The sequence below is a fragment of the Westerdykella ornata genome (genome assembly GCF_010094085.1).
Source record: "Westerdykella ornata strain CBS 379.55 unplaced genomic scaffold EI97scaffold_1, whole genome shotgun sequence".
Classification (NCBI taxonomy): domain Eukaryota; kingdom Fungi; phylum Ascomycota; class Dothideomycetes; order Pleosporales; family Sporormiaceae; genus Westerdykella; species Westerdykella ornata.
Genome location: NW_022986851.1, coordinates 1,310,466 through 1,331,961, shown reverse-complemented (window position 1 = coordinate 1,331,961; position 21,496 = coordinate 1,310,466). Strand labels below are relative to the sequence as shown.

Genomic DNA, 21,496 nt, shown 5'->3' with positions numbered 1-21,496 from the left:
ATCGCCGACATTGAAATCCGTGCATCAGGACCACAGTCTCACAGAAAATGAACTTTGTAATCCATATTTCGAAACCCTCCTCCCACATTCGCCCAACTTTTGTGAATCGGACCCTTTTTCCCATACCAGCAATCCCATCCCTAAATACCCAGAAACCATTATTTTCCCAAAATCCATACCAGCACTCCATCCCTAATAACCAAGAGCCCATTATTTTTCCAAAATCCATATGCGTACATTTTTAAATTGCCAACGGAACCATAGCCCACAATCATCGATGTCCATAGAATCCGCACAAACCAAGATACCAAATGTCGGGGATAAGAATACTCCTCGAAATCGAGATCATCTACACATCCCATCTACCTCAGCTCCTTAATCTTCACCGCCTTTGCAAGGTTCGGAAACGCCGTCCTGAACGCGGGGCCCAAGGACCAGTTGCTGAGATCTCGAATGTGTCTTTCAAACTCTGGATTGATGACCCACTGCTCTTCTTCTGGTGCCAGAACAATCGGAGAACTAGGACCGCCCGGCTGCACTATGCGCTGGGAAGCTGTTGGACCGTTCGCTCTTGCGGATGGTGCTGTCGTGGGATACGCAGGTGCAAGCGGTTGAACGTTCGAATTACGGATAAGGCAGCTGGTAGGATCGTATGGCCAATTTAAGCTTAAGGTCGTAGTAAAGGGGATAAAAAAGGAGTCGAAAGGCGTAGTAGCCTGTTCGGCGACGACGCGGTCTCGCAGCCCAGGCCTAGTGTCAATTAGTGATGCTGAATCCGACCCAACGCTCTGGAGATTATGCTTACCAGGGGAGATGGTTGATCCAGTAAGGGTGTGGAATGAACAACTGCGAGGGACGTGGTGTTACCCAGTCCGGCAGACGCTCATAGTTCTCCTGTGTAGGCTCTATCTGCCATCGCATCACGAGAAACATGACGTAGACAACAGCAACTTGCTCAGGGAGTCCAGAGATATCGGGAAAGGTGCGAATGATGTCTGTGAAGAGCTTCGACAGCGGGTGCGACTCTACTTGGCGGCGAGGATAGACCAAAGCTGTGAAGTTTGGGTATGGGGGCCCTGAAAGTATGTGCGACGGAACGCCTTCACTCGCTCTCGCCTGTCGTTCGGAGAGGAAGTTCAACATGATGTCGTCGAGCGGACACGTCGCTGGCAGCGTGCGCGGGAGGATAAGATGAGGCAAAAGATTGCAAGGAGCGTGCTGGCCGACGAGAGGGGTGCTTGCCGGATGCGAATGCGGCGGGGGAGGAGGCAGACTCGGGTCCACCCTCCTGTGGCCATTATCCAGCAAGAAATCCACCCCCAACCGCTCATCGAAGGGAGTCCCGGGCTGTACCGCGGTCGTCTGAGGCCGTGTAGGATCATATTGAGGACTGTCCCCAGACCAACGACGAACATGGCTCGCTGGCGCATCGCCTGCATACAGCCACTGTCGGCTTGAATCCGTTCCAGCTGGAGAAGCGATCCCATTCTGGGGGGAGACCAAGCCAGAATGGAGCGGTCGCGCGATATGGGAGGGCAATGCAGTTTCTCGTTGCGCGGGGGCGATGGGCAGCGAATTCCGTTCTGCTGCTGCTGCCAATTCTGTATTTTCGCTATATGTTAGTGTTTGTGTAGTTGAAGCTTCATTTGCGTCCACCCACCATTAAGTCCATTAGATGTCCGCTGAAGGATAGGCTGTATGATAGCCAGCACCGACTCCAGGCGCGTCCGGATATCTGCGTTCTCCGCCTGTATAGCTTCCTTCTCGCGCACCACGACCTGTAGGTCGTGGTAGGGCTGTTGGCTCTCGAGCTCGTGAATCCGGCGATTTAAAGAGTCTATCTGGTTCTTCGTACGCTCCCGAATGGCACGCTGAGCTTCGCGGTCATTTGCTCGCTTCCGTGCAAGCTGCTCAGGTGTTAGATGGGCGACACCGCGCGGCGCAGCGCCTCCGGTACGACGTCGCTTCTGGGTCGAGCTGGTGGGCGCGACGGTGGAGCTTGAATCGGGGGTGCGGACAGCGTCGCCATGCTGTTCAGGATTCTCCGGCGGGCGGACGTCAGGCTGGAGGCCAGGCTGGAGGTCAGGATCGATCCCAGCCATGGCGTGAGACACCCAGTCACATCGAGTCTGGGGGTTTGGGAGAAAGAGGCCGGCTCCTGAATCACTGATGGGAGCTGTTTGTTGTGCGTGCGAGTCATAGCGGACCGGGGTCGCCGGGCTTGGCGTGGGGAAAGTTCGCTAGCCCGTTTAGGGAATGGGGTCTTTGTATCGAGAGAGAGAGTGTGAAAGACGACCTCGACGACACCACACTACAACCGACAACTGGTGTTGTTTGCGAGCATCCCCGCAGCTGAAGGGTGCTTTGCTAGACAACGCCAGGCTCCGACTTTCGCGCTGCGTCCGCCTGACACAGCAGGGGAAAGAAAAGAGGCGCATAAACGGTGAATGCATATCCAGGATTCGGAACCAATGCTTCCTAGCAGGAACCTCATCTGCAGATGTCGATCCCGTACTCATATAGAACCTTAAATGAAGTTCTTCTCTATGCCTGTCTGTTTAGCTTACCCTACTTTGCAGGTCATCAAACACAAGAGGCGCACTACTAGAGGTCGCTTCGCATAGGTAGACACAGAGGAACAGGATCCATGGCGTTGGCTCTAAGTCCAAGCATACCTGGAAGTCCTTGGTCTCCGATGCTCGTTACTCCCCCGTTGTCCCCGTAGACGAAAAAGGATATCATTGTAACTAATTCCGGTTATCAATAGTCGTGCGCCTTTCATCAGATACTCCAAACCCTTCCTTCACCTACACCCTTGCCTCGCCCGCCACACCCCAGACCGCCTCGATCCCACACTCTCACAAGTCTTCCCGCATGGCGTGCCCTACCTTTGTCGTTCCCCTCTCTTCTCTATCAAAAACCCTAAATCAAACTCTTCCCCATACCCCCCGTCTCTATTCTCCCCACTCTACGACTTCACAACCTCCACATACCAAGGCGACCTTTCGCTATTCTGTATATTGATGGAATCACGTGGATAACCTGGCGTGATGACCTTAGACAGTTTCGTGGTGATGTCCTCGATTTCCTTGGAGATGGGGTGGATTTCCTTGAGCAAGAGCGCGGAGATGTCCTCGATATCCTTGGAGATGAGGTGGATTTCCTTGAGCAAGAGCGCGACGACGATCAGGATGCCGATTAGGGCGAGGACGGCGAGGAGGTTGAGGAAGGTAGAGAAGATGGTGCTGGATTTGGAGGAGGTGGTGGTGGTCGCCATAGTGCTTTTTGAGGGCGAGTGATGCGCGTTTGGTGCGTGTTGTTGGGGTGAAATCAGTAGGCGGGCTTTGGGTGAGTTCGAGTTGGCTATTGCAATCGGTATAAGGGAGTGCGTGGACGTTATAGCACAAGAAAGTTTTAAACAATTTCCCTTCCAACTTGTTTACTGATACCGACCCCTCGCTTTTGTGAGGAGCCCTGCGCATCCCGGACGAGCTGAAAGGCCTCGCTCGTATTTTTGCCCTAATTCGACGCCGCCTGCGGTCATCAACCACACCCTCCAACGTAGATAAGTAATCAAGAAGTACGGAAGTAATACGGCAAACCAATCAAAATCATCGAATACATTGGTTGCATCGTTGCTATTATTGCCTTGCAGGGGCCCTGCTGTGTATGTCCAAGCACCGGTGAGCGTCTTCTCTCGGGGAAGGAGGCTTCGGACGTGGTTTGTAGGGGCAGTGGGGGTACAGTAGTAGGAAGCGCGCAGGCACATCTAGACATGGCCCATCTTTGCAGGGCTTCTAGGTAGATGCTAGAGTAAGCAGGCAGTTCTAGGGGGTAACGCCGCTATATTAGATAAAGGAAGAAAGGGCATGCATAGTTAGCTCTAGCGTTAGTTAACTAAGGTGTAGGCGTTAGAAGGGGAGACCTAGTGCTCGCTCTATTGTTACCAAAACTATAGGTAACGTAGGACGAGGCGGTGCCTAGAAAAAGTATATAAAACATAATCGGGTTTACAATACGGGCTGCCAGTGCTCCAGGGGAAACAACGGGAGAGTGGAGAACATCGACCAGGGGCGAATCTATAATTGCTGTCAGGTCACTGTTGCATTGCTGTTTCTTTTGGCGAATTTAGTATCCAAGTCTCTTAATCTGGCCGTTTCGTTGTCTCGAACATAAAAACTTGAATTCAATTTTTTTTTTTTTTATGTTAAACAGCACTTCAAAATGGAGCCATCTTCTTTAAATTTGCATCCTGGAGAACACTAGCGGGAGCGAAAACGAAGAAGACCCGGAGGTCATGCCCTCCCAACCTGGACGAAGCGGAACTCTCATCTGTAATTCTTCCGGAATTCTGATGCACTCATTTTTGTCCTTCCATAGGCGGGGATACTTCATCGCGACTTTATCAAGGCGACGGATCGCATCAGAATCTTCTACAGGATCTCTATAAATAGTTATTCCGTTCTCTAACTTAGTCTCCTTACCGGGCTGCCTAGCTAGAGACAGAAGAGCTGCCAATTCCTAGTGAGGGTGCTCTGGTGCGACTGCGTATACTCTAGATATGTCGGCGGCTCGCACTGTTCCCAGCTTGGTGTTACGGCCGATCGCGATGCTGTCGTCCGTGTCGTTCCTCACCAGGGCGACCGGGTTCTCGCAAGTGATCACACAAATCTTCCTTTACGTTTGATGTTACCCTTTTCATCGGTAATTGTTCTCCACCGTACGAAGGCTGGGGCTCCAATGGGAACCTTGGGAAAGGTGTATAGCGGTCGGAAAAATCATCTTTCCTTGTTCATGAAGCTCGTCGAATTGTCGGTCCAGCTCCCGGCGGTCTCCTGGGGATGCCAGGATACACTTTGGTGTTAAATTTGTGGGGCTCTTCTGAATGGTGTTCCCGGATCGGCACCTCGTCGAGACACACCAGATGCCTTTTTACTTTCCTACTATGCTATTGTAGATGGCTTGGTACTTCGTTAATCAACATGGCGACTCGGTGTGTGTGTTTTATTCTTCTTTCAATATGTATATGTATAGCGGGCCGCATGGATTCACCACCGCCGGGACAACGGAGCCCTCCCGACATACTGTCAGTCTTGAGTGGTTCGAACCACACTGCCCTCTGTCAAGTTACTTCGCGGACGCGACATCGAACCTGAGTCTTCGATTTTAGAAAGTCAACTCCTAAACTCGTGCCCGGCGCGTCGTAATTAAAAATAACAGATGCGGTATGTTTGAGGACGGTCATCCTGGCCTCTTTCAGAACCATTGACCGGTCGTTGTATGTGTTACTTTGTTGTTCTTTCTCATGGAGAAGCGTTGATGTTTTTCCCGATTCTCGTTATTGAAGGTCAAGCCGGAAGAGTTCGCCGACATGACCTCGCCAGGACCGTGTTTTCGTTTCTTTTTTGTGTTCTTTCTCGACGTGCTACCGTCCCACTTGCGACATATTATCCCTGTGTATTAGCTTTAGGTTGTAATGCTGCATCTCTCCCTCCTCTGCCTTTTTCTTATTCAAAAGAAAAACATGTTCAATTGCGAATCTTCGAGCTCTATAATAAAGAGGTTCATACATGCAGTTGGTGGCCATTTTCATACAGGTGGCTGTGATATCACGTCAAAACAGGGGCGTCATTTTACTCGACCCTGAGATGATGCCCTAAGTTATGCCAACATCGACGTTGCTTGGGTGTCTTCCCCATCGAACACTTCCAGAATCGTCGTTGGAAATGGGTGTCATCGTGCTTATCTTTGCCCCTGTGTCGTGCCATATCAGTGACTACTGCCATTCTAGTAGTCTTTCGAGGTAGTCCAACACTAGAGGCTGGCTCTTGCTTTGTCGTTGTTCTGTGTTTTGTTTCTAGCTACATGTCTGTTGAGAATGAAAGTTAGGGTTCGTACAGGCATATATTCTTCACGTCGCAGAAGTCCTTTACGATCCGTTTTGTTCCAGTTATGTTCTGGTTTGGTGCCGTCGGTCCATGGCGGGGGGTTAGCCGGAATTGCTACTCAAATCTGAAGTTGAAGTCCCTTTAGATATCTCTCCGCTGCTCATGGGTCTTTCCGCCCATGATCTCTGCGTCCATGTTATTCAACACCGCAGGCAGACAGCATTCGCTCGAGGACACTCGTGTTTTGTGCGTACTCACATCGACACTTCGCTAGATGGGTGGGGAATTTGTACCATCTTGGGAGACAGTTCTTCTTCTTACATGATCTGATTGTTTGACATCTTCTGCAATGCCCTCGTCAACTTGCCACATGTGCCTGAACCAATGTAGATTCATCTGTGCGTACGAGCTCTGCAGTCGCGCCTCTGGAGTGCATAGTGTCGTTGCCAGCTTTTTTCATAGAAGTCAGCATCTTTTGTGCCTTGCCTGCCTTCATATGGGCTCTTCATGCGAAATACTGGTATGGTCTCTTTGCGAGAGTGGTAAGTTTGCGCACTCATTCTCTGTGTCCGTGGCTTACATTTCCACAATGCGGTTCATCTAATTGTTTCGAACGGATTTAGTCTTTCAAATGTCATCTATGTTGCCTTCCGCTTATACCGATGCACTAGGCGCTCAAGCATGTGCGTTCTCGATGGCAATTTCCGCTGATTGGCATCTTCTGCCATAACATTGCTTTCGAATTTTCATCTTAGCTGAAGCGTCCTACCAGGGTAGAGAGTAACCAGGCTCTGATGTCAAATGCCCCAGTGCCCAGCAGAACCCACACATACGGTACCTCTCTCCAAGTTAGATCGTTTTCTTTCCGTCAGGGTAGTCCTTGCGTCATCGACCCTGAAATGCAACGTAACTATGTGGACATGTGGGTTATAGCATCATCATTCGGGATGACCACATGTGTACCATTCCCAAGTCTTTCGCTGTCGACATTTCGAAAGATTGGAAGTCTTCAAAGGATCGACACCGACCATGACTTGTACCCTGATTCCAGTCTCTTTTCGTAATCCGTGGTCAATAGAAAATTCCCCATAAGAATAAGACAAGATTACTTTTTAGGAAAGCGGAGCTTGCATATGCGCTTTAAAATTGGCTCCTCCTTCTCATCGCTTTCGCGACTCGGTAGTTTTGATATTAGGCTCCTAAAGAAACCACATGGACTTTAGTGTTATTGGAGGTGAAAAGACGTAACTGTTATCGTCTAGGGATCCCATGATTCCCATCCGGACGGTGGTGGTGTATTAACGGGTACATCCTGGGAGTGCACGCGCCTCTGTGCAATGGGATTGTTTGTTGTACGTGCACAAAGCCTCGTAGTTTGAACTAAGCTTAAGGTTAGCTAATTCAAACCTTACGCTGTAGTAGTACATACACCTTGTTTTAGGAATAACATTGAGTCCTGTTGTACCAAAGGTAGGGTAACTTCTCGCGAGCGCTAGTTCACTTCTTCCGCTGGGAAAGGTACGATGGAGTAGAAGGCGCGACGTTGTACAATCCCGATGAGATCCATACTTGGGTGATTTAAGCGCTTTTTGATTTTATTTATTCCTTAAGACCGTGGGGTTCCACGCAACCTTTTCAGTTCGGAAGTCTGGCTGTCCTTTCACATGGACATTGCGCGGTATATCTTTGCCAGTGGACGTAAGGAATAATCATGAAGAACTTTCTCGCCAACTTTCAGTATTGCACGCGGGCTTCATTGCGGGTGTGGTAGTGTGCATACCCCTGTGGATGGGTTGTGTTGGTAAATTCGAGCTCTGATCGTTCACATAGACAGGGACAGCCAGCATGCAGATACCCAGAATTTAACCGCAAGGCACTGCCAGCATCAGCACTGCCAATCCATCTCCCACCAGTTCACAACATTCAGGTCCGGCGGTGAAGTGTTCTCATTCTTCTTAATACCTCTCTCATCATCGACCAGAGCCAGAGATTTGACGAAAGAGGTCTCAGAGACACGTTACTCATCAACATGCACTTGAGCCATTGGGGAATCCGTGTTGAAGCGTCTTTTCCATTTCCACGCTTATGGTGTCGTGGGTAAGACGCGCCAATCCAGTGTTCAGACAGTGTACTCTATCAGATGTTGACTATATCTTTCCTGTGAATGCTGGACCATGATTCATCCGGCTATCAAGTGGTCATCTCGTTCGAGGTGTATGCTTTTGCTGTTTCAATGCAGGGATGCTCAACTCATGGTTCGAAAAGAGGACTTATGCGTAATGTCGTAGACTATGATTTGATTGGTTGCATTAAGGACTGACCAACTCGGAAAGTCATGACTGATTCTGAGGCGTAGAGAAGTACACACTGTCCGGGAGATGGTGCAATTCACATCGCTGACGGAGTGCTCGAATGGTAGGCTGCAAACTCTGGTCGCGATTCCATGTCTAATGTGGCGAGCGGTACTCCGGAAAACCATTTCAGCTACCAATTGTCACTTTGATGTCTAGAGATGAAATGGTCACGCCACATCCGCGGTCACTGGAGTTTTAGACCCTAGGACAATTGGATCCACTGGCGGAGATAGAGTCGCAATTATAGTCAGGAATAACAGGCAGACTAGAAACCAGAAGTACATGGGCATCAATATCCTCATTTTTTTTTCTGCAAGCCCATGGATATTCGGTACTCAAAGTTTTGAACCCTTCCATTATTGGAGTTGCCCAGGTTTGGAGAAAGTTGATGAGACGTCATTGTTGAAAATTAGGAACACTGAGTTAAGAGGACAGAAACAGACATAAGTCATTTTGGACAGTGTCGCATGTTCGTATTTCCTTCAATGAAGAGTCCGGTTCCATGACGCTTCGCTAGTATCTTTCCTTCTCTACGAAGCATACAGTCAACAGATGGTATCGAACTGTATCAAGAGAACATAGAATGATATCATCAACTTCTGTCGAGCTTTTCGCATGCGTTGTCTGCTAATGGGTAGGGATAAACATTAAGGTCTTCAGCTTTCTTTTCGAGTCAGGCCGCGAAGAAAATGCGGATAGAGTTAATTTTCGGGAGAAGAGGACCAGCATGAGCGATCCTGACCAGCCTCTTCTCCATGCCCTTGTAGGTTGGACTTTTCAGAAAACTGGAATCTGAATCCCATGATTGGGAACGGGCGTAATTCGAAAGCTGTCGCAATCGAACGAGAAGTGCGAACGACAAGAACACCCTCATGACGTGTCTGGTGGGTAATTTTGTACAAAGCAGCAAATTTGTCAACATCGCCACATGAACTTTGTGATTTTGGTTTCGGGAAGATGCTCAGTTCACAGAACCCATGATCAGATGGGCGGTGGTTATTCTGAGAAGCAGAATAGCTGAGTGTGTGAGAGGCGTAAGGGGCCGACGGAGACGGGGATTTATATCCTTCCACGACCAGCAAACGGAAACATGGTGGCGAATTGGAGGAAGTGACTAGGAACACAAGCCTTATCAAACATCGACAGCGATATTAAAGATTTCGACAGCACCGTGTCAAATTTGTGCGCCTGTGACCACCTGCTCGAATCACCACATGCAGACCAGCTGATAAATTTTCTTGAGATTCGAGGAGCCCAAGCGCTCGCAGAACATTATCCTGTCGCCAGTGATTTTAGCACAAGTCCGTGCAAAACATGCGCGCCCATTTTTGGATTCTCCAGCACCTGGGTACATGTTTCAAATATCGGTCATTTTGAATGTGAAATTCAGGTGTCTGATGTTGTTCGGCGAACTTCATGAGGTATCTTTGTTTCGTTTTTGGGAAGAAGCCAGCATGCTCAGCATCCATTTCGTTTTTGAACTTTTCGTGGATTTTACAAACGATGAGTATGAAAGATAGAAAAGTTCGAGCAGTGGGATTTATATATCTTAATAGAAACCACATGCACGTGACACCCACGTGACAAGCGATATTCCAGCTCTACTTGCAATCTTAGCCCGCCAGAGTTCCGGTCTGAGTGCTGACCCAGGTATGTTTTTGCTGAAATATCTGCAGCGCGCTCGTGAAGATTCCGAATACCTTCGGGGTTCATTGACACTTCCAACCGTGAAATTAGCACGCCTTGCCACCAAATATGGTAGTTCAGCTAAACTTTATGACATATAGGGTGGGTACGCAGTTGCCCCATCTGTTAACGTAAATAAAATGGCTCTATTTGGAGTAATAAAACCAGAATTGCAGCTGTCCAATAAGGGGAAGCTTCTTGCATGTTTGTTGAGGCGGCGTGGACCAACCGATAGGGAGAAACTACCCTTGCTATTACGGGAAAGCTGTGGAAAACACACCTTATTCCAGCCCAGAAAAAACCAAAAAACCTCCATGTGGTACCAAAAACGCCATCATAAGCCATGCCCCATTATCCTTCGACCCCCGATCCCTCAGAGTCTCACGCCCTTCTCTGATTGAACTCGACTCTAATCTCCGAACTCTTTACTATCGCTCCATGGCCTCCCAGAGCCCCATTCTGCGGATCTCTCAAAATACTTCGCTCACTTAAGTCGTCGTCCTGCCCGCCGAGTGTAACAATCTCTTTGACGCTTCTCCGTCCTCCACCATAGGACTCGAGTCGGTAGCTGTGAGGCTGTGGTTTGGAGCGGACGTATGACGAGGTGACGTAACGGAGGAGGACGCGGAAGAATGGGATGGACGCGGCCATGATGGTGACGGCGACTTCGGCCATGCTCCAGATGAGGAGGTCCGCGCTAGAGGTGTGTTAGAAAGGGATTGTATTGTTAGGTTGAAGAGTCAACGTACAGATCGTAGGTGAGGTCCTTGAAATTGCCCACACCTGGGAGGTAGGATGTCTTCACTGAGGCGGTGATACCGGCACGGGGGGAAAGTTAGCTTTTCACTCCGAGACGGCGGGTGGTGGGGAAACGCATACAGGCATCCAAGACTCATTGCAACGGTGACACCAATCTTCTCTTTCTTGTTCATTTGTAGGTTCCAGATGATGACGCATGGGAATGTCGCCAGCACGAAATCGAGGAGCGCGGAGTATGCTGCGGCCGTAAGTAAGAAGAGGCTTACACTACAACGGGAACTACATTTTGGCTATTCCGCATCCTTGACATCTGACCACGAAAGAATATGAAGGAAACTGACGTCAAACACATCGGAAGAGCGAAACACGGTACTTACCGCCTGCAAATATCGAATAGTTGTCCTGATAACTCGAATTCCAGCATGACCCAGGCATGTCCTTATCCCAGTTCTTTGCGATAGGCTGACATTGGACCAGAAGGAGGATCGCGCAAACCCAGTAGACAATATTGAGCGTGACAATGACAAACCAGATGAACGCCTTTTGCCACTTCTTTGTTGCGATGCGGAGTAGGGTGATGGCGAAGGAGGTTTTCGACGCTGGAATGGCGAGGAGGGTAAAGAATTCGCCCAGGAACAGGAACTTGTACATGAGGACAAAGGTGCTCATATCCAGATCGTCATGTCGTTTACCCATGCCATATTTGGCGGACACAGTGATGAGGGCCGTGTATATCAAGGTCAGAAACCAGGACAATAACAGCACCGCATCGTCGACCCGTAGCTGCCGTGTGTATACGCCTTTGCAGAAGAATCGCAGGTTCATGAACAGAAAGGAGACTGAAGTCATGACCCATAGGGAGATGACCAGCTTTGGGCCATTGCTGTCGGCCATTCTTGCGGAGACTGGAGAGTGAGTGATGTTCAGAGTTGCACCTTTGAGACCCGCTCCAAATCTGGGGAGACAGGAGCCATAACCACCTTTTACCCCATCCCTTCACTCGAACGTGTTGGTTGTCTGTGCGGCCTCCACCGTTCTCTCACTTACCCTGCCACGCTCCAGACCTCGTCACAGTCCTAAAGTGTTCAGGGCGGGGAAAGCACAGAACCTGATACTTCGACATAGGGTTGCATCTCTGTTCCAGAACTACGAACGTCCAACCCAGGAAACCATTCGTTAGGCGATACTTGGAGGATCTATTAGCTTTCTGGGATCTCAAACCTTGCGACGAGGGCTACCTTCTAAGGAGGATGACATGACTGGAGCCTTAGCGGGCTGGGGATGTAATCTTCTCATTGGATCACCCCTTTGCATTGAGGCCCCTGATACCTTCCAGAAAAGGTGGAAGACCTCGGTCACGGTGAGTATCTATGCCGGGAGCCGAGTGTGGGGATGTGTGATGAACGGTGTGACCTGCATGGGGAGTGTGGTTCGTACCCAATTGCTTATCTTGTGGTATGGAAGGATCATCGTAACGAGACTGTTACGAGTCAACCAGCTGCACCACGCACGGGACCAGGACGTTGGGCCAATCTCCGTCTAGAACTACAGCAGCTTTCCTTCATATTTATGAGAACTTGAAATTCTTGTCCATGACGAAGCGAGAGGCGTCTTGTTGCCAAGCCGTAGCAAATGCGAGGACGACTTGTATCGCTACTCGCGGCACCTTGCAGTTCAGCAATGAAGTCGACTTTATCAAACTGAACTGACTCCTCAACATGATAGCGGAGGGGAGCAGATGGAAGTTCACGAGACACCGCCAGTGGCGCAGAGGAATCAGGACTTTAAGCTGGACGCACATATGATAGCTTTTATAGCCCCGGGTTCCGGGGTCGTCCGTTTCAAGGGGGATACAATTCCTGGTATTCCATGCCGGGTGACAGCTGCAGGAGGCTCGGATCCCATGTCTCTGGGACTGCACCTGGGCATGGGGTGAGGAGCATGTCAGGACTCAGGAGTTGTTGTGTGACATCGCGACCAGGCCAGCCCCAGAGAGTTCGCCCGCAGAGTGGCTGCTAACGTCAGCCCAGCACTCTCGTAACTGTGTACTGTTGGTGTGGTGGTGCAGTTCGGTGAGGCTAATAATCTCAACATCATCAATAAGGAACTTGCAAACCCAAGCACGACTAGCCGGTGCGGGCCGCCAAAAGCAATATTCAAATCGTACGCCATTTTCGGCTGTTGTGAGGTTATGATCTGCCAAATATGCAGACACCGAGTGTGGAGCGAATCTGACAGCCTGAGGAAACGGAGCGAAGCTGCATGTGATGCCTTCTGCGAGTGTTGCACCTCCTCTGTCAATTCAAATTATGTATGCGTCAGGGCCTGCGTCGTTGGTACCCGTTTCGAGCGCTTTTGGGTTTCGGGCAATGGCGGGCGATTCGAGAGGTGGGCAGTCTCAAGGCGTCGACCGGCTTTGCGCGGCGGCCGGCATAGGCTCATCGTAGTATCGGAAGGCTGTTGAAGTTACTACCCTACTGGTAGGATTGCTGAGGATCTGGATCGAAGAAAAGCATCGCCGTGGCATTGCTGTGCCCCTTCGCCGGTGGATCAACAACAGAAACCGCCTCGAAAGATGGACGTGGAAGTTGTGAATCGGGATCGGCGCGTCCAGCCAACAACAGTGAGCCAAGTCCGACGCGTCCATGATTGTCCTCTCTCCTTACGGATAGTAGATTTGTTCTGCATTGCGATTACGAGTCGTGCTGAGAGCGAGATCAAGAGAAGCAGCATGCTCTTGCGGGCGAGTCATCTCACAAACTCAAAAATCTCTTCCTCAACTCACCGCGCAAGGCAGCAGAATCAATGAAAAGCATGTGAGCGCCAGCAAAAATTATGCGGATGAAGCCCCCGTAGGAGATTCAATCAAGCATCTCTCCGCGTTGTGCTATGCAGGAGATGCTAGATAATCGACGGTATTCATGAGCGCCGCGATTCCCGCAAGGTAAGTATGAAGAAAGAAAAGAGGAAGAGAGAAGGGCAGAACGCGATATAAATATGACCCGAGACGCGCTAGCTGACTAACCCGGTCTTATCCCGAAGTTTGGCCGATTTCAAGCACGTGCTTCCGTGGCTTATTCATCGTCGCTCTCACCATCCGCCGACAGTGCCCAGCCTCCCAACACTTGCAACGACCTGGCACCGATGGACATCTCGTCTGCACGCGTTCTATGACTGGTCTAACTAAGTCCATAAAGGGGAGAACGAAATGTTCCAGTAAAATTCACTGACCAGTGGTAGACAGATAACTGCAGATACATAGGTAATGCATTCTACCTCCTCTGCTGTGCTGCGAATGACATCCTCCCACTCATTGCAAATTGCCAGGTTTCTCACGCATTTCTTCCTTATCGTCGCCAGACAATCCGGCGCCAGGGGCAGCCGCTCAGGCATTACTTTACCGTCAGCCTTTCCCTCACCCTTGACCACATCAATCATGACTTCCGCCGCTTCCTTCGGATCTCCGCGCTGGTTGCCATTAATGTGCTGCACGAACTCTGCTACGGCATTGCGCACAGGATCATAGTCTGGAATTGGGGTGGACTGGTTCTTTATATTCTCGGAAGCGAAGCACTTTCGTACGGAGAAAGCCGAGCTCGAAATGATGCTCTTAATGTTGAGGCGCGCGGCCTCTTGCTCCAAACAGTCATACCATCCATCGAGTGCGTGCTTCGTGCCGCAGTACTACCAAAGTCAATAGGCTGGACAAGTTTCAGCAATGATATCGGTCATATGGGAAGCTCACAGGATCTGCCCCAGGCTCGCCCCAACACCTCCGGACGAGCCGACAAAGATAACTGTCCCCGAGTTTTTCTCACGGAAGTGAGGGAGAACTGCTTGCGTCATCTTAACAACTGTGAAGCAGTTTGTCTCAACTGAGCTAAGTAGCTCTCATAGCTGTGGTGAGTGTGCCGTTCAGCGCTCCTCTCCGCACAAGCACGGAATCGTCAGGTAGAGAGACAATGGTGCTTACCAGGTTTCTTCGGCCAAGCCAGCTTCGATGTAGGCAGCGTTTGTTTACGAGCACATCAATTTGGCCGTCCTCGAGCACCTTCCGAATCACGGCATTGATCTCGGGCAGAGGTGCCGTGACATCAAGACTAAACGTCTTTGCTCTTGCTTCAGCAAGAGCGGATATTCGGGAAACATTCCCACGAGTGGTAGCGACGACTTTGTCCCCTCTCGCAAGAATGCTGCAAAGGAGAGCTTCCCCAAGTCGGCTTGACCAACCCCTAATGAGCCAAGTGAGCTGCGGCATGATGTTACTAGTTGAGTCCGTCAGTGGTGACTGGTTTCCCTTGCTTAATTTTGTTTCTGGTCCAGACCTTCCGGTTCCACTCCTGCTTTTATACCGTGTGGTGGAGAAGGGTGCTATGCCACCCTAAACCCTCCATTAACCATCGTTGTGCCGCTTTCCATTGAACATCACGGTGTCTTGGGACAAGAACAGAAGCCTGGTTGGGTATCGTACAGATAGGAGGTTCACGATTGTGATTACTTGAGTTAGATATCATCTCACGGGTCCAAACGGTAGTTGAGAATCCATTAGCGTGGCTGCAGAGTCTCTCGTGGCGCATCTCCTGACACGTCTCCGACCTCCTCGAACAAACCCACCAACGCACTACCTCAAGAGGCTATCCAAGCTTACTTCAACAGCCTCTCGAAAATTCTCGAATGCTTCCTCTCGGCTATCGGCATTTTGTCCGTATATCAACACTCGTCCGCCCTGTGCCCACCCCATATCCACCAATGCTACCTGCATTCGTCTGGGAGATTGGTGACTCCGAACTACGGCAAGCGTCAGGTATTTGAGATCTGGGACCTCACACTTCCTTTTAAGGACAATCGCTAAGCTATCTAGGGAACTCAGCAAGGTCGACTTAATCATCGGGGGAAGGAGAATTGCTCACTCGCCAACATCGCTTTTTCTTCGGTCGCGAATGGTGACATGTCATTGATGAGCTGGGAGACACGAGTATGCAATGCATCTACTGCAGCGGAAGTCATAACAGGGATGACGGCGGCAAGCTGTTATTACGTATATGAGGTTGGTTCGCCCTTGTAGCAGTGAGTCGGGAAGTCCCGGCTTTTCCCCGTTATAAATACCTTGTACTTAAGGGTAAACCATCCTATTCCCTCAACAGCTCTAGCAAACCAAAGTCATGAGGGAAACGCTAAGAAACGCTCAAGCACGGTTGGGGTGTGCGCACAATCGTTACAAGGAAACATCCGGAGCCAGTGCACTTTTGCACGGCCTTCCATTTTCTTCCCTGTCTCCTCTGTTCTTTATACTTCCTTGGTGGCCCCATGAAGCCGTCAATCATCATCGTGCATTACCGAGTTGACCTGAGCCCCCTTTAAGCGTAGAAAGGCTGAAGCTCCCCACCCTACCTTACTGCTGCAACCGCCGGCGAGAGATGGAGGTTCCCACAAGCGAAGGAGCAATTACGAAGTTCGGCGAGCTGAGTTTCCCAAGATTTCACAACAGCGGACAGCTACCCTCGTGATTCCCGGAGTCAAAAGTTCTAGATAGTGTGACATGCGAATTCCAAAAGCTCTTTGATTTTGCTGTGTAATTTTGTAGTCCAAAGAAAACGCAGAATCTGTATGAGAAGGGCGTCAATTACTTTGGTACCATAGTGAGTTCTGCTTCCTCTCCTAGGGCTGATATGTCTCATCCAAAGTTGAAAATTACGTATTGATTCGTAGCACGGGATCCCCACAATGAGGAGTAAGAGGACACCATTGATGTCGTAGATTTGAGAGACTGTATTAGTGCACAACTTCCGACTTTAGCTCTTTTCCCACGGGACTAGCAGCTGGTAGGAAGCGATGAGTGAACGGAGTTGACTTTCCAGGCTTATGGGAAGACAAAACTGTGGGCGCTGCCTTCACATCTTGTTACCCGGTCCTGCGGGCCCTAAGGTGTGATGAGTGTGCGGATAGATTGGGGTTTTCTGTGAATTATCACGGAGCATATACAACATGAACCACCGCGTCGACATTGTCGCCTTGACGTCTTGCAGTCGGTTCCCAGTTTCGGATTGATTACGGAAGCCTTTTATGTGGCTCGTGCACTTCTTGGCACCCGTGCTCCTGAACTCCCTGACAACAACCACCAACCGTCCAGATCAAGTCCGTCTCTACCCTCGTTCTGCGTCGCTCCCGCTGCCCTCGTTCGTTTCGGTCCGTCGCTCGCTGCCATCGGCTACACACGGTGGTCTTGGTCTCGCGTATTCCTTTCACGACACCACGGCGTCGTTACCTCCTCAAATCTCAGAACCATACCACCATCCCGAGATTCCCTCCCCGCACCCGCAGCGAAGATGGGCTTCGGGGACTTCATGACGATATGCACGAAGGCGGCGATACCATTATGTCCACTGGTTGGTCCGCCTTCACAGATCGCTGGTGCTAGTGGCATACAAGCAAGATGCTACTCGCGGACCATAGAGTTAGCAAACACAATCATATTCCAGGGCGCCAACGACTTCATGCATATTTTGGCCCTCATAATGACCGTTATCATGATCATACACGTCCGGTCCAAGTTTACCGCCGTTGGTATGTTGTAGTCGCTGCCCTGGTTACATTGGAATGGTGTTGACGGATATAGGTCGCAAGGAGATCACAACTTTCTTCTACATTTACATGCTCCTCACCATCGTATCACTCATTGTTGACGCTGGCGTCACTGCACCAGGGTCTGGCGTCTATCCGTATTTCGTCGCTGCGCAATGTGGTCTCGCTTCTGCACTCTGCACTTCATTAATGATCAACGGATTCGTCGGTTTTCAGCTCTACGAAGACGGTACAACACTATCCGTATGGCTACTACGACTATCCTCGCTCGGCATATTTATCATCAGCGGAGCCGTCTCACTCCTCACTTTTAAGGGCTGGGCTGGTTTGAAGCCTGATCATCCAATCGGCGTATTCGTCGTGCTATACGTTGTCAACGCGATCCAGCTGTTCGTATACGTGTGCAGCCAGGTTCTACTCGTTGTGGGAACCCTTGAGGACCGCTGGCCCCTCGGTGATATCATTTTCGGCGTCTTCTTCTTCGTCATTGGCCAGATCTGCCTTTACGTCTTTAGTGAGGCAATATGCGATCAGGTCCAGCATTATTTGGACGGGCTCTTCTTCGCGACAATCTGCAATCTTCTTGGCGTCATGATGGTGTACAAGGTATGTACTCTCAGTGTCTCACGTTTGTCATTTTGTCTAACAGAACATCTCAGTATTGGGACTCGATCACACGCGAAGACTTGGAATTTTCCGTTGCCGTCAAGCAGCACAATTGGGAAGTCAAGGAACTCCTCCCCGAAGAGGACAAGCGCGGAACCGTGTACAACGACTCCGAGTATACACCATCGATATATCACCAACCCCTACCTCAAAATCGAGCGTCACATTACTCCGCTGTCGGTTATTAGTGATTGGAGGCGGCTCATGGATCTCGTCTTCCACAAATAATATCTCTTTACGGTTCGATTGGTTTGCATGGCTCGGAGCTTTGGCGTAGTAGCTAGGTGCAGATGGGCATGGAGACCTGCCCATGAGCTGAGTACTTCTTTGATATCTCTTGATTTGTTGTGGAACGAGGGAGTTACGAAGGCTGGGAAAGGCGTTTAAGCGACGGGATATTATAATTATTAATAGATCCATCGATTTTATATTTACTGGCTCAGCCCACATCCTCTGGGAGCAGGAAAGATGATGCGAAAAGTGTAGGAATTTCCCATACCGAGACAGCTGCATCCAGATCTTTAATCGCATCATGGAGTCCTTTCGGCAAGTTCCTCTGTTGGTCGTAGTTGCACACGTCCATCGAATTGAAAGTCACTACAGAAGTCCTCTCACGATTTTCAGATATCTACTTCCCTGGAACACGATAGCATTTTTTATTAAAAGCTGGGAGCGCAAAATATTCAATCGCCACGGCGGCGCCGATGCGAGTGTTTGTGAGCATTCCCATCGGACTTGCCTAATCAGGACAAGCCGGCGCAACCGCAGCTCTTCTGCCCAGGTGCATTCCAACTCACCACACACGACCATGCCCCTTCCAGCAGTCCCAGCAAAAAGTCCCACGCCGACATTTTCGGAACCGGTATATGTGGAACTTCGGAAGCGCTGGGCGATCGAAACAGGCAATGCAAGCTCCCGGCATATTATTGAGGGGTGTTGCTCAACGCGGGGCAGCTCTTTATATATATACAGAACCTCCTCCCGCCCCGGGTGAATAGGTATAATCTCCCGCTCTCCTGTTTCTGCCCTGTTTTGAAGCTTGAGTGATTTGTCTTGTATGTTCAGCCCCTTTCTTCAGTTTGTGCCATGTGCCAGACTGCTGTCACTGTCCTGCTGCACTTGAAGATTAACACTGACACCCGTTAGATCTTGCTATATACCATCATCCTCAGTAGAGCTGCTCAACATTCATACTCGAACCTCTCCGCAGTAACCCTTCATAAACACCATGTCGCGAAAGCACTTCTTCTCCAGCCCCGAGGGCGTCGTCCAACACATGCTCAACTCCCTCGTCACACGAAACACGCACATGGGCCTCGACGAAACGCACCGCGTCGTCTACTCACGCACTCACAAACCTTCCCAAGTCACAATAATATCAGGAGGCGGCAGCGGGCACGAGCCAGCATGGTCGGGCTTCGTCGGCGACGGCATGCTGTCTGCAGCAGTCTGCGGAGAGATCTTTGCGTCGCCGAGCACGAAGCAGATCATGGCCGGAATCAAGAACGTACCATCGAACGAGGGGATTATATTGTGCATCACAAACTACACGGGAGATATGCTGCATTTCGGACTGGCGAGAGAGAAGGGTCAGGCTTTGGGGTATAAGGTGGATGTCGTATGCATGGCGGAGGATGCGGCGCTGGGAAGACAAAAGAGTGAGAAGGTCGGAAGGAGAGGGTTGGCTGGTAATCTACTCGGTACGGAATATTGTCCAGCTGTTCCTACATATAGCTGACGGTGGCAGTCATCAAGCTCATCGGTGCGGCTTCACAGAAAGGTTGGTCGTTTGAGAGGTGTCGGCAAATAGGAGAACTTGGAAACTCGCAGCTGGTGACGATTGGTACGAGTCTGGATCACTGCCACGTTCCCGGCAGAGAGGCGTTCGAATCCGTGCCTGACGGTGCTTGTGTTCTTGGTATGGGCATTCACAACGAACCCGTAAGTCAAATATTCAGCGCACGTTGGCTCGTACTAAGTCATCAAGGGCCTTCGAACGATATCACCCATGCCTAGCGCCGAGGACATAGTAAAAGAGATGTTGAAATACCTCCTGGATCCCAACGACAAAGATCGCGCATTCGTCGAATTCAACCCGAATGACAACGTGGTGATGCTTGTCAACAACTTCGGCGGTCTCTCTGGTCTCGAATTCGAAGCCATGGTCAACCTCACCTTGGTAGTCCTTAGACGCGATTGGAAGATCGTCCCCACCCGCATTTACGCCGGCATCCTCGAGACTTCACTCAACGGCCAGGGCTTCTCCATCACCCTAGGCAACATGTCCGGCATGGCCAAATCCATGGGGCTTCAGGTCGAGGAAATCATTGAACTCCTCGACGCACCTACCAACGCGCCAGCCTGGCCAAAGAACAACTACGTCCCAGTAGAATACTCCAAGGAGACCGAAGAGCTCCGCAAGAAGGCGCATGCGGCGGATGAGAACACGGACGCAGCTCTTCAAGGCCCCGCCATGCCTTCCAACCTCATCCCAGCCCTCAGAAACGCATGCAACGCCGGCCTCGCAGCCGAACCCAAAATCACGCAATACGACCTCCAAATGGGCGACGGCGACTGCGGCGAAGCCGTCGCCGGCATCTGCAAATCCATCCTCCACAACATCAGCAGTGTGGAAGCATCCCCACCCGCACTCATCAAGCTGCTCGAAAGCATCGGCGAGAACCTCGAAGATGCCGGTGGCTCCCTCGGCGCTATCCTGAGTATCCTCGTCACGGCCTTCACCAACGCGCTTGCGACCGCGACGGTCAAGGAGGGAAAGCCGCTGGATGTGGCGACCGTGTCGGAGGCTGCTGCGCAGGCGCTGGAGAATCTGAAGAATTACACTTCTGCTCGTGAGGGGGATAGGACGGTCATGGATGTGCTTATCCCGTTCATCGGGACGTTCAAGGAGACGCGGGATTTCGCCAAGAGTGTACGGGTGGCGAGCGAGAAGGCGGAGGCGACCAAGGATATGAAGCCCAAGTTTGGCAGGGCGACGTATATTGGTGATGAGATGGGGGCGGAGAGGAGCCGGGTTCCTGATCCGGGCGCGTATGCGGCGGGGGAGTGGTTGTCGGGTTTGTTGAAGGGGTTTGAGTCTTAGTTTGATGGTGGTAGGTAGGGGGATGGATGGTTGCAGTGTTGAGAGGCTGCGTCCTTGCGCGTGTAGGGGAGGGTTGAGTTGATGTGATACCATGTCTTCTTATAAAACAGGTTAGGATTATTTATCACTCGGTGTAAATGGAGCGACGTTTTCTCGTGTCCTTCAAGGTCAAACCCAATGAGGAGCATTCCGATAACAATCCACAGATTGTTTCTCAGCAGTGCCTGCATCGACGGTCTTCGTGCCAACGTACAAGAAATACTAGGAACCACGGACATGACGCAAGGTGGTGGATATCGTATATCAATAATTCGGCCATAAGGGTGCACCCGTCTGAATACGCCTAACTAGAACCCTAGGAAGATGGCTCTGCTCACTCAAACCTGGACCCTCCTAATACCAAATTGATATCGCAGATCATGAAAGAAAAGTAAAAATCAGCCAGATATCCATCTATG

General features: G+C 50.5%; 6 protein-coding genes across 6 annotated transcripts; 2 read left to right on the top strand and 4 right to left on the bottom strand.

Annotated features, from left to right (window-relative positions):
* Window positions 1-362: 362 nt before the first annotated feature.
* EI97DRAFT_438484 (uncharacterized protein) lies at window positions 363-2,102 on the bottom strand (the record flags this gene model as incomplete). The annotated part of the gene is made up of 3 exons (XM_033799503.1): window positions 363-750; window positions 806-1,601; window positions 1,661-2,102. The coding sequence occupies 3 exons, from the start codon at window positions 2,100-2,102 to the stop codon at window positions 363-365; spliced, it is 1,626 nt and encodes a 541-aa protein (XP_033658619.1).
* Window positions 2,103-2,968: 866 nt separating this feature from the next.
* EI97DRAFT_438483 (uncharacterized protein) lies at window positions 2,969-3,277 on the bottom strand (the record flags this gene model as incomplete). The annotated part of the gene is made up of 1 exon (XM_033799502.1): window positions 2,969-3,277. One exon carries the CDS (start codon window positions 3,275-3,277, stop codon window positions 2,969-2,971), a length of 309 nt encoding a protein of 102 aa, XP_033658618.1.
* Window positions 3,278-10,072: 6,795 nt separating this feature from the next.
* EI97DRAFT_429157 (uncharacterized protein) lies at window positions 10,073-12,009 on the bottom strand. The gene is made up of 4 exons (XM_033797378.1): window positions 11,065-12,009; window positions 10,808-10,925; window positions 10,678-10,752; window positions 10,073-10,625 (listed from the first exon to the last, which is right to left on the bottom strand). The coding sequence occupies exons 1-4, from the start codon at window positions 11,579-11,581 to the stop codon at window positions 10,310-10,312; spliced, it is 1,026 nt and encodes a 341-aa protein (XP_033658617.1). The 5' UTR covers window positions 11,582-12,009; the 3' UTR covers window positions 10,073-10,309.
* A 1,861-nt stretch (window positions 12,010-13,870) lies between these two features.
* On the bottom strand, window positions 13,871-15,207 carry EI97DRAFT_409575 (NAD(P)-binding protein; the record flags this gene model as incomplete). The annotated part of the gene is made up of 3 exons (XM_033796673.1): window positions 14,649-15,207; window positions 14,459-14,575; window positions 13,871-14,371 (listed from the first exon to the last, which is right to left on the bottom strand). Exons 1-3 carry the CDS (start codon window positions 14,943-14,945, stop codon window positions 13,871-13,873), a joined length of 915 nt encoding a protein of 304 aa, XP_033658616.1. The 5' UTR covers window positions 14,946-15,207.
* Window positions 15,208-16,796: 1,589 nt separating this feature from the next.
* Window positions 16,797-18,330, top strand: EI97DRAFT_491111 (uncharacterized protein). Its single transcript, XM_033802252.1, has 3 exons — window positions 16,797-17,251; window positions 17,304-17,875; window positions 17,929-18,330. The coding sequence occupies exons 1-3, from the start codon at window positions 17,014-17,016 to the stop codon at window positions 18,121-18,123; spliced, it is 1,005 nt and encodes a 334-aa protein (XP_033658615.1). The 5' UTR covers window positions 16,797-17,013; the 3' UTR covers window positions 18,124-18,330.
* Window positions 18,331-18,744: 414 nt separating this feature from the next.
* On the top strand, window positions 18,745-21,196 carry EI97DRAFT_409570 (dihydroxyacetone kinase). The gene is made up of 4 exons (XM_033796672.1): window positions 18,745-18,933; window positions 19,082-19,635; window positions 19,683-19,876; window positions 19,923-21,196. Exons 2-4 carry the CDS (start codon window positions 19,164-19,166, stop codon window positions 21,036-21,038), a joined length of 1,782 nt encoding a protein of 593 aa, XP_033658614.1. The 5' UTR covers window positions 18,745-18,933; window positions 19,082-19,163; the 3' UTR covers window positions 21,039-21,196.
* The last annotated feature ends 300 nt before the right edge of the window (window positions 21,197-21,496 follow it).

Excerpts from the sequence above, each read along its gene's own strand:
- EI97DRAFT_429157 (XM_033797378.1), bottom strand. The coding sequence starts at position 11,581 with ATGGCCGACAGCAATGGCCCAAAGCTGGTCATCTCCCTATGGGTCATG. Across the intron at positions 10,926-11,064 it reads CTATTCGATATTTGCAGGCG|CATACTCCGCGCTCCTCGAT; the intron begins GTAAGTACCGTG and ends TTACGGCCGCAG. Across the intron at positions 10,626-10,677 it reads AAGGACCTCACCTACGATCT|CGCGGACCTCCTCATCTGGA; the intron begins GTACGTTGACTC and ends ACACACCTCTAG.
- EI97DRAFT_409570 (XM_033796672.1), top strand. The coding sequence starts at position 19,164 with ATGTCGCGAAAGCACTTCTTCTCCAGCCCCGAGGGCGTCGTCCAACAC. Across the intron at positions 19,636-19,682 it reads GTTGGCTGGTAATCTACTCG|TCATCAAGCTCATCGGTGCG; the intron begins GTACGGAATATT and ends TGACGGTGGCAG. Across the intron at positions 19,877-19,922 it reads TGGGCATTCACAACGAACCC|GGCCTTCGAACGATATCACC; the intron begins GTAAGTCAAATA and ends TAAGTCATCAAG.
- EI97DRAFT_491111 (XM_033802252.1), top strand. The coding sequence starts at position 17,014 with ATGGGCTTCGGGGACTTCATGACGATATGCACGAAGGCGGCGATACCA. Across the intron at positions 17,252-17,303 it reads GTCCAAGTTTACCGCCGTTG|GTCGCAAGGAGATCACAACT; the intron begins GTATGTTGTAGT and ends TGACGGATATAG. Across the intron at positions 17,876-17,928 it reads GCGTCATGATGGTGTACAAG|TATTGGGACTCGATCACACG; the intron begins GTATGTACTCTC and ends AGAACATCTCAG.